The sequence below is a fragment of the Ambystoma mexicanum genome, chromosome 6p (assembly GCF_040938575.1).
Source record: "Ambystoma mexicanum isolate Mex_15411 chromosome 6p, UKY_AmexF1_1, whole genome shotgun sequence".
Classification (NCBI taxonomy): Eukaryota; Metazoa; Chordata; class Amphibia; order Caudata; family Ambystomatidae; genus Ambystoma; species Ambystoma mexicanum.
Window position 1 is genome coordinate 522,473,080 of NC_090935.1, and position 12,421 is coordinate 522,485,500.

General features: G+C 52.7%; 1 protein-coding gene across 4 annotated transcripts in view; it reads left to right on the forward strand.

Annotated features, from left to right (window-relative positions):
* The window catches only part of KIF2A (kinesin family member 2A), a 1,079,703-nt gene that overhangs the window by 415,970 nt on the left and 651,312 nt on the right, over positions 1-12,421 (forward strand). For all 4 annotated transcript variants that reach the window (XM_069627337.1, XM_069627336.1, XM_069627334.1 and 1 more), the window contains exon 7: positions 1,182-1,277. In XM_069627337.1, coding sequence (XP_069483438.1) covers positions 1,182-1,277 — 96 coding nt within the window. The remainder of the gene's footprint in view (positions 1-1,181; positions 1,278-12,421) is intronic.

Sequence of the window (12,421 nt, forward strand, 5' to 3'; positions counted from 1 at the left end):
TTTGACAATCAGCGGTCGTTGGTCTCCATCGGAGTCCAAACTACACATCAACCTTTTGGAGCTGAGGGCAATTAGACTAGCGCTGAAGGCCTTTCTGCCCCTGTACAGGGAAAGAATGTCCTGATAATGACGGACAACACGGTGGCCATGTACTACCTCAACAAAAGAGGAGTAGGGACACTACCACTGTGCAGAGAGGCAATGCAGCTATGGGTCTGGGCAATACGAGTAGGAATCTCTCTATCAGCAATTCACCTAGCCGGAGAGAAGAACACGGCGGCAGACGCTCTGAGCAGGCAGAGCACGGTCTCTCACGAGTGGGAGCTGGCTCAGGAAGTCCTTCTGGAGATTTTCGTCTGTCCAGTGCAGGATTGCATCTTGTATCTATTTTAGAGTCCCGTGTACTCAGTTCAACATACCCACTGAGAGGTACAGAAAAGAAACCAATGTTCTAGATATACACATCCATGTGAGGTTTGCAGTTAGAGGACTTGCTCCGTCATCCAGACTTCTGAACTTTGTCAACCAATCTCTTCTCATCTGGAATACTGCCAATAATGAGAATTGCAGGTGACATTCAAAAGGTTAATGAAGTGGTGTTTTTTTTTGTGCCAACTGAAATGGGCTCTGCGCCCTATGATATGGAGTTCTGGTTTCTCAAGTGTCGCAGATGTGTGAAGGAAGAAAGAGGTCAGACCCCTACCTCTTGTATTGAAAAAGCTGAATGGTTACCCTCACACAAGAAGTACTGCGCCACACAAAGGGTTGCTTTTGGATGGGGCAAACCTACTGTTACACAAAGAGTATTATTAACGATGTGGATATATTACAAGTAAAAATTGAAACTTGTACAAAGCAGCCCTTTGTGTGATGTAGTACTTATTGTGTGAGGGTAACCATTCGACATTCAAAAGGTTGTGGGCAATGTAGTCCGGGATAACGCAGCTTTTGATGCACATGCTTTAGTCATTAGTCCATGACAATTTAAAGTATATTGTGGTGCTCTCAAAATTTTTCCCACCCTGCTATCCCAAGCTTAAAATTATGCAGCCGTTGTACATCCTTACGTACTTATGTACTGTGGTGAATTTCAGGCCCTGTGAACATACGTCTAAGCAAAAATATATGGTTGATTCATAGGGCTGTACTGCTGCTTTAACATTGTTTTTTTTTCTCTTCAGGAAGTCGATACTACTGTGCCAAATTATGAAATTATGTATATGATTAGAGATTTCAGAGGAAGTTTGGATTATCGACCGCTGACTACCGCAGATGCTGTAAGTTACCTTTAAAAACTGTGTGTGTGTGTTGGGTTTTATGGATCCTACATGCTTTGAATCTTTCTCATCGCCAGTCTGGAAATCATTGGTGGTTATTTAACAGCAGCTGAAACTAAACAAATGGTCCTAACGTTTTTTAGTTCAACCCTCACTTTTTAAAAAATACTTTTATTTAACGTGCTGTGGCTATAGAAAAGAATATAAATGACAGGCATATAAATAACAGACCCCTCCGCAAACAATGTCAACCCATTCACCACACCAAAGATCAAGTAGCCTTACTCTGATAAGTGCTGCAACAAGGGGGAGGTGGGGGGGGCTTGGTAACAATCGTAGGATAAGTCTCTGCAAAGTCAATAAATGGGCTCCAGATAGATATATTTGGCATAGTGTCCCTCACACAGCGCCATATTTTTGTCAGCAACCAAAATGTCCCATAAATTAACCCACGACATCTGGACCGCCAGGCCATAAACAGACTTCCATTTTCGGGCAATGGTCAGTTTCTCTGCCAGCGGAAAGTGCCCAATTACAGTCGCCATTGGGCCAGCAAGGGGGAACAGTCCAGTACCCTTATCTCCCAGGATTACCACCCTTGGGTCCATGGGGAGCGACAGTCCTGTAATATCCTTTATTTTAGAGAGCATCTCCTTCCAGAAGAGGCCTACCTTTTTGGACATGACCACACCATATGAAAAAGAGAACCCACAGCATCACAACCCCGCCACCATGCAGCAGAATAATCTCGAACAATGTGGTGCAACCTTTCCGGAGTGAGATACCACCTGTAACAAAATGTATAGGAACATTCCCTGTCTGTGACGCATATGGAAGACTTATCATTTAGCCATATACGGTAGGCGCAGAACAGAGTCCCTTGTGTCCAATAATTTGTGTAGCTTCGAGATCCGACCCTGTGACAAACCTCCTTGTAATAACTCGAGGGCAGACAGCGTCCTGTTAGCCTGCTACTTTATAAGTGGGTGAGAAGCCCAATACTGCATCTGTGCATAGCGGAACCGTTCAGTTTCCGTCATAGTAATTGTTAGGGAGAATTCTCTGTATAGGCTAATTTCCCAAACCTAGTGAGTCCCCCAGCAGCATTGCTGGATTTTTGGGGTTTAATTTTTTCTCCTGCTAAGAGTGAGTCTCTTTTTCTCCCATTCTTAGGCATGATTTGAGAATGTCCTTTGACTTTGTAATGTGTTTTATGGGCTATGGGGTCTTTTACTCCATAGGGCTTCATGTGTTTTTGGTATGTGTGTTACACTGCACCCTCAGTGCAGTAACACAGGGGTGTCATAGTGACCCCCAAACATAGACTCCATACCCTGGGACTGACTACTGTCTTACAGGGCATGTAAAGTCACCATTGGCTTTACTAGTCTCAAATTGTGAACAGAACCAGTACAAACCATCATATTGTGGAAGTACTGGTAGGGGTAATTAGATTGCCCCTTGGTCTGTTTTCCAAGGGGGCACTGTCCAGTCCCCCTTTGTCGAGTTTCTGGCTGGTGGCAGTGGTTACCACGCGCAATATTCCACCGGAATATTTCCTATGGGATTTTTCCCATTCATTTTAAATGCACCACTTTTTTGGTGCAATGTTAAATATACCGCCGGGTTATTTATTTCATATTTATTCCCTGGTTGGGTCTTTTTGCCAGGGCTCGGTTTTAAAATGGCGTTTGTGTTCGCCTCTGTAACTCCAACCCAAGTCGAGCCCTTTGTTCCACTTTTGGCGGGCTTCTGCACAGAAGCCTCCAAAAGTGGTGCCACTCTGTCTGGGTTTACAGGATGTGTGGGAGGGGGGGGAATAGGCACCCTGGACTGAGTTGCCTCGGCAACTCAAGTCACACTCTTGTGTGATTGGCCCAGTGGTGAGCCGCCCGGCTCACCACTTAGCATGTTTGAGTGACAGCAAGGACTTATGAATGGGGGTTTGCTGCATAAAAGCAGGGCTTTGGGGACTGGAACTTCAGAAGTCGCCACAGGACCTAAAGAAGCCAAAGAGGGAGAAGCTGAGCCGACCTGCAACAACGACGCCACCAGTGGAGCCCTGCTGAACTGAACTCGCCACTTCCCAACGACAGAGAAGATCTTCCTCCCGGAGAGTCTTCTTCCTTTGAGCTGGTGGGGTTAACCAGTTCGCCTTTTTTACGCCTTTCTGGATCGTCTCGTGCTCGAATCGCCCGTGCCAAGCACCCCGGTGGCCGGATAGCCACGCTTCACCACTACTGTGAATAAAAGGGTAGTGCCTTTTAACCGGAAACTCTGCGGCTGGTTTCTTCCCTGGCAGTGCAACGACCTCCAGCTTTCCTCAACGCCGAGATCTTCTCTTCCCCTGGACGAAGCACCGACTTGCACCCGCGGCCAGGAACAACTGCCCCCGCTGGAGCTTTCTCACCATTTCAGGTACTGTGTCCCGCCTGGTCTCCCTTGCAACAGACTGTTCAAGGTGTCCCGTAAATCCTTGACTCTCTATCCTGGGGTGATCTCGGACCTGTTAACTAACTTTTCTGAACTGATCTAACTCCTTTTGGAACTATCTGCAAAGACTTTTAAAGTCTACTTCAACTGTGTGATCTTGGGCACATTCCGCCTTGCTCTCTCCAAGAGTGGGCCTGGCCTATGAACATTTTGCTCTACAGTAGACCCTGCCTTTCTTCACTTGCTGTGGTTCTTTAAAAGTGTTGGTATTGTGTGTTTTCCTATTTCTGCCCTTTCTCTCCCTTTTTAAATCATTATTGGAGTGCCATCTATGGTTACGCCCTCATCTCTGCTTTGCTAAATAAGTGGTGTACTAACCTAGACTTGTCAAATAATTGATTAGGGAGGGGTATATATTTCTAGTGACTGTGTTTGAACTTGCTTGACATATTAGTGCCAGTGTATTTTTACAAGTGTGTTTTTAAATAATTATATACTTTTATACCAAAGCTCTGGTCAGTGTTTGCTTGTGCTACTGTATTTTTGTACCTAATGTGTATACTCTATATACTGCCTAACTCTTCTTGAGAGAAGTCTGACTGCTCAGCCACAGCTACCAGGTAAATCTGGGTGGTACAGACTGCTACCAATTAGGTTTACTGCTAACACCTGTAGTTTTAAACTTTTTGCAGTAGTCCCTAAGGGAACTGCGCAGGTTTCTGCCTAACCGTAATGGCGTGTTTACATTTGTCAAATGTTATTGGGTGGTTAGCTTTGTAAAGCTGATGCAGGTTTGACAAGCACCCGCTACCCACTTCCCAAAACCTGCATGGTCGAGGCCAGGCTAAAAAAACAGATTGTCCCATAAAGGTGTAAGGGGCCCCGTCCCCATTGACACACCCCACCTGTGGAGAGCCCGCCCCATGTAATAGTGTACATTTGGTTGTTGCTGGCAAAGAGAAACACTCCTGCCCCAGATCTCTCTTATCCACATAAGGTAGCCGAGTCAAGCCGACCACCACCTGTGCTTGTTCGATTAATTTCCACTTTAGTTGCAAACTGGCTTTACCCCAAGTAACATGAGAAAGCTGTGCAGCTAGGTTATAGCGGAAGACATCAGGGACCCCAGGGTCACCGCCGTCCACTTGCCTCAAGAACACGTTACTAGATATCCTAGTGTGCTCGATTTCCCCCTGATAAATTTGAAGATCTTCCACTGAAGTGTGCAGAGATCAGAGTCTGGGATCCTCACCGGCAATCCGGAGCACAGGTAAAGCAGGTGCAGGGATCAGATTAATTTTGACCGCTGCGATACGACCAAACCAAGTTCTCCAGCACGGGGTCTGGCATGGATTCACATGCTCATGAATATTCCATGTCTGGCTGGGAATCCTCGGTAAAGAATAAATCTGTTTCATTTATGAACTGTCTTTCTCCTAACAACCAATCACTGAGCTCTGTCATACTGCCCCTAGCCAATGACTGCCCTCTACCTAAGCCCCTCCTCTGGCAGCCATCTTCAGATTTTTACTGCACGTCCAAGTGTTGGGAGTCCTTGTGTTTAGCTTTCAAGCTTTTACTGCATTTTTCGCTTTTTGGAAGAGTTTTATTCTATTTTACAGTCAATCGAGCTTGGTGCTCAATCGATCAACCTTCTGATTAACAGGGACCCGTTTTTCAGATTCTTCAGCGCCCCTCAAAGGTGTATTTTGTCAAGTTTATTCCTGGAGGCTTCCAAAAGATTCTTCAGGCCTGCGCCGTGTGGACCATGTCGGAGGAGGATTCAACCCCCCTTTTCAAGCTTTTCTCCGACTGTGGTTTACGGAATGTCTTCCTGGACGACAAACATTCCCAGTGCCTTTACTGCCTGTACCCGACGCACAAGGAGGAAGATTGCTTTTTGCCAGGAGATGACGGCTCGCATGCTGAAGGATCAGCATAGGCTGCTAAAAGAGTGGCTACAGGCGAAGGGCCCTGGCCCCTGCTCTGGGTGGGTCCCAAGAACATGCCTCTCCCGGTTCCAAGAAAGCTGAGCGGGCTTCTAAGACCTTTTGAGGGCGTCCCTCCTGCGGATGTCCAACAGAAGGCTAAGCACCGCAAGTCCACTGCCACCGGGAGCGCCATTGCAGCAGGCTCCTCGGCGGCCAGGGTGCGTCCGACGTCTCCAGCGACTTCAGTCACCAGTCGGCGCTCAGGATCTTCGCCCAAGAGGAAGTCGGACCATCCGGGCAAACTCAAGGAGAAGCCCAAGACCAACCTGCCGGAGAAGGCCAACGGGGAGTGGGGTGGTGACCCTCCCCCTGAGGAGAAGGCCAAGCAGGACAAGGCATCCGGGATGCCCAAGATCAAACAGGACAAGGGACCTGTCCTGACTGAAGGCCCAAGTACACCTGGCGAAGACCCAGCCTCCATTGAGGGGGAATTGGCATCTCTCGCGAAGGCTGCCGAGGCGGATCCGCAGGGCCATCCCCGAAGGCAAGAGTGTCCCTTCCTCCCAGGAGGGAGGCTGCATTCCGGCCCATAGAGAAGACCCCGGAGAAGAAGATGCCGGTCATCTCCTTAAGACGGTCCCCTCTGGACGTGAAAAAGGGGAGGGGGGGGGAGGTGCAGAGGTCCTCCAGGGCACGGATATCTCCTCAGAGGAGGAGCTCATCTACCTTCAAACCATCCAGGAGGAGGAGAATGTCAGAAACAGGCCCTACGACGAGGGCGACGATGACGAGGATACCATCGAGGAAGGCGATGGAGAGCCGCAGGGCGACGAGGGCCTGGGCGTCCTGCCTGCACCCCAGCTTTCTGTACTGCCTCCGCCTCAGCTTCCACCTCAGCTGCCGCCTAGAGACCTCTCGGTGGACATTCTCTCTGCACTGCATACTCTGGTCTCTGAGCTACAGACTAGGATGCCTATTGCGCCGGCGGTCCCTCTCACGACGGCCGACCCTCTGGCGACGGAGGAACCACTGGCCAAGAAGAGGAAGGGGCGCCCTCCGCCTCCTTGCCGCCCCTCGCTTCCCCCCCACCCCACCGCCCCCCCTCCCCACCCAGAGGGATGAGACGGACCCAGACACCGTGACGACGGCACGGATGACAGTGGGATGGGGGACCTCTCGTCGCCTCCTCCCAGATCCTCTCCGACCAGACGAGATAGGCTTGTATCATGCAATGATCTCCGGAGCTTCGGAGCTCTTCCAGCTCACTCCAGAGGGGAAAGAGGGCTTCTTGTACCAGCGCTGCGAGGTGAAGAGAAAGACCATCCTCTCAGCCCCACTCCTGGATGAAATTTGGGACAAAGGTTTGTCTCTCATGAAGAACCCTTCTACGGCCCCGGCGTAGAGGGATTGCCTTGAGAAGAAGTACAGGGTGCAGGACTCTGCAACCAAGTGCTTGTAGGCCCAACCGTCGCCGGAATCTGTGTTATCGGCAGCGGCCAAGAAGTTGTGGTCGGGTGCTTCTTCCTCGGCGGCCCACCCCTCCGGACAGTGAGGGCGAGAAATTTTATTCCATTGGGCGACTGGGTATCTACTCTGCGGCCACTACCGCCAATGCCCTCCCCATCGTAGCGCGCTACAACTGAGCGCTGTGGTTCAAGATCGCTCCGATCTTGGACTTGCTACCCGACGACAAGAGGTCAGGGGCATTGAAAATTCTGCAGGAAGGCAAGATGGCGTTGGACCACGCCATCATGGTGGCCATGGACATCGCTGACGCAGGGTTCCACCAGATGGGCAACAGCGTTTGCCTTCATCGTCGTGGCTGGCTCAAGGCCACCAACTTTCGTCAGGTCATTCAGACGAGGGTTTTGGACATGCCCTTTGACGGAGACAATCTCTTCGGGAAGGCTGAGGATGAGTCTCTACAATCCATCAAGATAGACACGGAGACGGCACGTGCCTTGGGCACCCTTCAAAACCGGCGGCCATCCTTTAGGCCCTCAGGAGGCAAGTCCCAAGGATCTTCCAAAGGTTTTGGTGGGAGCTCCTCGTCTTACCCCCAGCCTTCCCGCTACTCGGCCCATGAAACATGGCCGTTCCAAGGCTTTCAGAGGAGGACGTTGTCATCGCCAGAGACTCCAAGGCGGCCCTTCGATATCCAAGCAAGATTGAACTGGCCGTGACGTCGGGCCCCCACCCGTGCACCCCGGTGGGAGGCCAGGTGACTAACTTCATCGGCGTGTGGAAGACCATCTCCACCGACTGTTGGGTGCTGGACGCTCTTGCCCACGGACACACCCTGGAATTTCAATGGAAGTGTCCCCAAATACCACTGGTGGCCCGGCAGGAAAACCACATCTCTCAGCTGCTGCTGGAGGTGTTGGCCATGCTAGAGAAAGGAGCGATGGAGCTCATCCCAAAGCGGCTCCGAGTGTACTCGAGGTACTTTCTTGTGAGAAAGAAGACTGGTGCTCGGACAGCACGAAGAGGAAGACTGTCATCGCTGGACTTGGAGAATGCATACTTCCACATCCCAATTCACAACGGACACCGCAAGTTTCTGCGCTTCGTTGTTCAGGGGCGGCATTACCAATTAAAGGCCATTCCCTTCGGATTGAAGTCGGCTCCAAGGGTTTTCACCAAGTGCCTGGCGCTGGTGGTGGAGCATCTACAACTACAAGGGATCCACGTCTACCCTTACTTGGACAATCGGGCCAGCTCGAAGGACATCGCCGTCGACCACACATCGAGTACCTTCCGCCTACTGACGGATCTGGGGTTCTCAGTGAACTATGCAAAGTCCTGCTTGACTCCTTCGCAGGACGCGCTGTTTCTGGGATCCAGGCTCAACAGGGTCATGCCTGGCGTAATCGTCGGAGGAGAGAGTGGCGGCCATCCTGGGCAAGGTGCAACGGCTGCTAGCTCTGAAGGTCGCCACACTGAGGACCATCAAGTCTCTGCTCGGCATTATGTCGTCATGCATTTATCTCATCCGACTGCAGGCTATGGATGAGGCCCCTGCAGGAGTTCCTCGACACCTGTTGGATTCAAGTCTCCAGAAGCTTCCAGGACAAGATCTCGCTCCACAAGGGGCTCCATCAGGCGATAAGATGATGGGGCGTGCGCTCTCATCTTACCAGAGGCACTGAATTGCAGGCCCCACCACATCAGGAGGCGGTAACAACGGACGCCTCCCTGGATGGATGGGGAGCCCACACCTGAAGTCTTCACGCCAGAGACCTGTGGCTGCCGGAAGAGAAGACGTTGCACATCAACATACTCTTACGTCCCGTCCCCTTTCCTCCATACTGCATGGGCGTCCCTCGCGAGGGACAGGAGACGGAACCTTTTTCACCAAATCTTCTTCCCCCCTCTAAATTTAGAGGCGGGGCCCGGGAGCATGCGCTGCCCTGACTCCGCCCTCCGGTGCCACACCCCAGTCCCCTTTTCTGCATCGACTGGAACGGGCCGAATTCACCAGCACTCCTGGGTTTGGCTTCGGCCATGTAATTCCACGCGCGGATTCTTCCTCTATATCTTCTTTTGTCTTTTATCAATAGGTACTGGGTCCTCAGACACCACAGCTCCTGCCCGGCGCATGTCGACTTTGACAGGGTTCAGCAGGTGGCCATCCTACAACGGGCTCTTCCCGACTTCAGACCCCCACGCCCTCTGCCTGCGTTGCCTTGGCCAAGACCACGGTTGGCAAGCACTGAAGAACAGACTAGCCAGGTGGAGGGGCCTCTTTCAATGGTTTCCTTCTGAGGATCCCAAGAACTTTGTGAAACATCGATCCAGGCCTAATGTAGGTGCCTATATTTTCATCGGCACCCCGCAAGGGAGACTCCTTCCCGGGGGACTCTCTCTTGCGCGGGAGGGACCGGTCAGTTCCTTATACCAACACACGCACCGAGGTTGTTGCAGCTACTGGCCTCCGGGCTGAGGGGTCATCGGATCCTACCGGTGCCAGTGTTGAGGGGCTGCTAGGCTCTATTACCGGGCTTGCGCCCGAGGGGCTCTGCCCTTGTACTGGCATCATGGCCGAGGGGCTACGCCCTGTTACCGGCAGTACGTCCGAGGGGGGCGCCTGATCGCAGCTCTAAAGACCCACGGGTCGAGGTTTGTACACCTACTGGCCCATGCCCGAGGAGCGGGGCAAGTCTCGCGCCTCACACATAAGAGATGTGGCAGAGGCCGGCCCCAGCGAGCCATGCAACAACACGTCGCAGCCACGTGGTAGGCAGCTCAACAAAATGGTCGACGTGCCAGAAAGGGACACCCGTTCGACGCCTCTGCAAGACTTCGGCAAAGAACGAGTATCGAGGTGGGACTGGCATCAACCAGGTATGTGGCCTACGGCCTACCCTTCTTATGCACAAGGTAGTTTTCCCTTGCGTCTGTATGCACCGGGTCGGCAGCGGCCTCAGCTGCCTCTAGCCTCCCCGTCCGTGCCCTCCTCCTCCTCCTCTGCGGCCAGCGAGGACCGGATCTTCGAGAGGTTCCTCGGCCTCATGAAGTCTCCTCAGATGGGGGCTTTCATCAAGGACACATTCAGGGAACTCCTTCCCGCAATGCTAGCGGCACCACAGACGCCTCCGCTGACACCTTTGGCCCCAGTGCAGCCGCCAACACCGGCTCCTCGGCCTACTTCACAGGCGGTCCCATACCAGCCCCTCCGCTTCCTCAGCCTTCGGCTGTGGCTCCAGTGCCCCAGCCTCTGGCTCCGTATACTCCTCCTCCACTACAGGACCCCCCCAGGCCCTCCGGATACTGATGAGGAGGAGGATCCTGACACGCCACCCTCGGCCAGGGCCTTCCACGAACGTCTCTTGGGCCTGGCGGAATACCTGGTCCTCTCCCAGCCCCAGGCTGATGTCCTCACAAGGCGCCCTTCTACCAGAAATGGAATTCCACTGCAAACCGATGTAGTCTCCCTCGCCAAGAAGAGTTGGCTCAAACCCCACTCTGTCCAACCAGTCAACTGCCGCCTCGACGCCAAGTACAGGCAGATGCAGGGGGATATACTCTTGCTCTCCTCCCACCCTCAGCCACACTCTTCGGTGATTGCTGCGGCATTACTGTACTCCAAGCCTCAGTCGTCCTCGTCTTCGTCATCTACGGTGCTCTTAGGCAAGGAGGAGAAGACCTTGGAGGCATACGGTAAGAAGCTGTATTCCAGTGCTTCCTTGCCAACGCAGACGCCATGCTGGCAGCCGCCAACCAGAAATCATGGCGGGAAATCGCCAACTTCCTCCCGGAACTCCCCGCCCACTGCAAATGTGTTTTAAGGCGGGGATAGTTGTAGCCACGCACGTGGCTCGGGATATCATGGAGTCCACCATGGCACACATTGATACCTCTGGACGTGCCATCTGTATTGCCACGGACATGAGAAGGATGGCCTGTCTCCGGGCGACCAAGTTCAACCCAGATGTCCAGGAACGCATTCTAGATCTGCCCTTCGAGGGCAATGACCTCTTTCACTACAGCACGGACGAGGAGCTGGACAAAAAGAACAGCTCTCAGACGGCCAAGTCTTTATCCATACTGACAAAGACCACGCCCAAAGCGTACTCCCAGTCTCAGCAGCGCTCGGATAGGGGTCGCTCATCTGGAGGCTTCTGCGGCTTCCAGGAACGGAGGTCTAGGCAGCTCGAACGCTCGCCGACCCTAAATCGGTGCAAGCAATATAAAGGGGGGGAAGGGGACTAGGGCTTCTTCGAGTCCCTCTCCTCCGCCTCTGAGGGAAAGAAGTCTTGACACACCCCTCCAGATCCACGAGTCGCCAGTGGGGAGGGTAGGCTTGCTCTTCACGCACACTTTTGGTGACAGAACTTTGCGGACCCCTGAATCCTGTCAGTAGTCTCCTCTGGGTACCATCTACCTATTCTGCCTCTCCTCCCTCAAGCTGGGACAGCAACTCTTTTGGCAGAGATTCGGTCGCTCGCCCTGAGCCAGGCTGTGGAGGAAGTCCCAGCCTCCCAGCGAGGTTTGGGCTTTTACTCCAGTATCTTTGCCATTCAGAAGAAGAACCAGGCTGGCCTGAGAGTTGTACTGGACCTTTCCACCCTCAACCTCTCCTTACCTATTCAGAGATTCAAGATGGTTACGCCAGCCTTTATTGCGGAGACATTGTGCAGAGGAGACTGGATGTGCTCCCTGGATCTGAAGGACGCTTATCTGCACGTCCCAATCTGGCATCCCCATCGTTCTTTCCTCCGGTTCAGGATCATGAGCTGCCATTTTCAGTACAAGGTCCTCCCTTTTAGCCTCAATTCGGCCCGCAGGGTCTTTACCAGACTCATGATTGCAGTGGCAGCCCTCGTCCGGGCTCAAGGCCTCCGTATATACCCCTACCTAGACTGGCTAATCAGAGCTACATCTCCAGAAGCAGTTCACCACTCCTCCCATGCACTGATGAACACGCTACACGACCTGGGCTTTTCGCTCAATCTCAGGAAGTCACAGCTGCAACCCACGCAGTCTCTGACCTTCCTGGGCCTCATCTGGGACACGCGCTCCAAGAGGGTCTTCCCCTCAGAGGACAAAATCTCGGCCATCTGGAGGGCCACGTCCCACTTTCTCAGCTGAAGCGCTACTTCGGCTTGGTGGTACCAGCATCTTCTGGGTCTTTTTGCAGAGGTACTGTTGGCCATCCCCTACACAAGACTCATGATGGGGAGGATCCAACTCCACTTCGTAGCGTCGTGGAACCAGGAGAGGGGCTCTCAGGCCGAAATGATCACGATCCCTAGCTCTCTCCACCCGGACCTCACATGG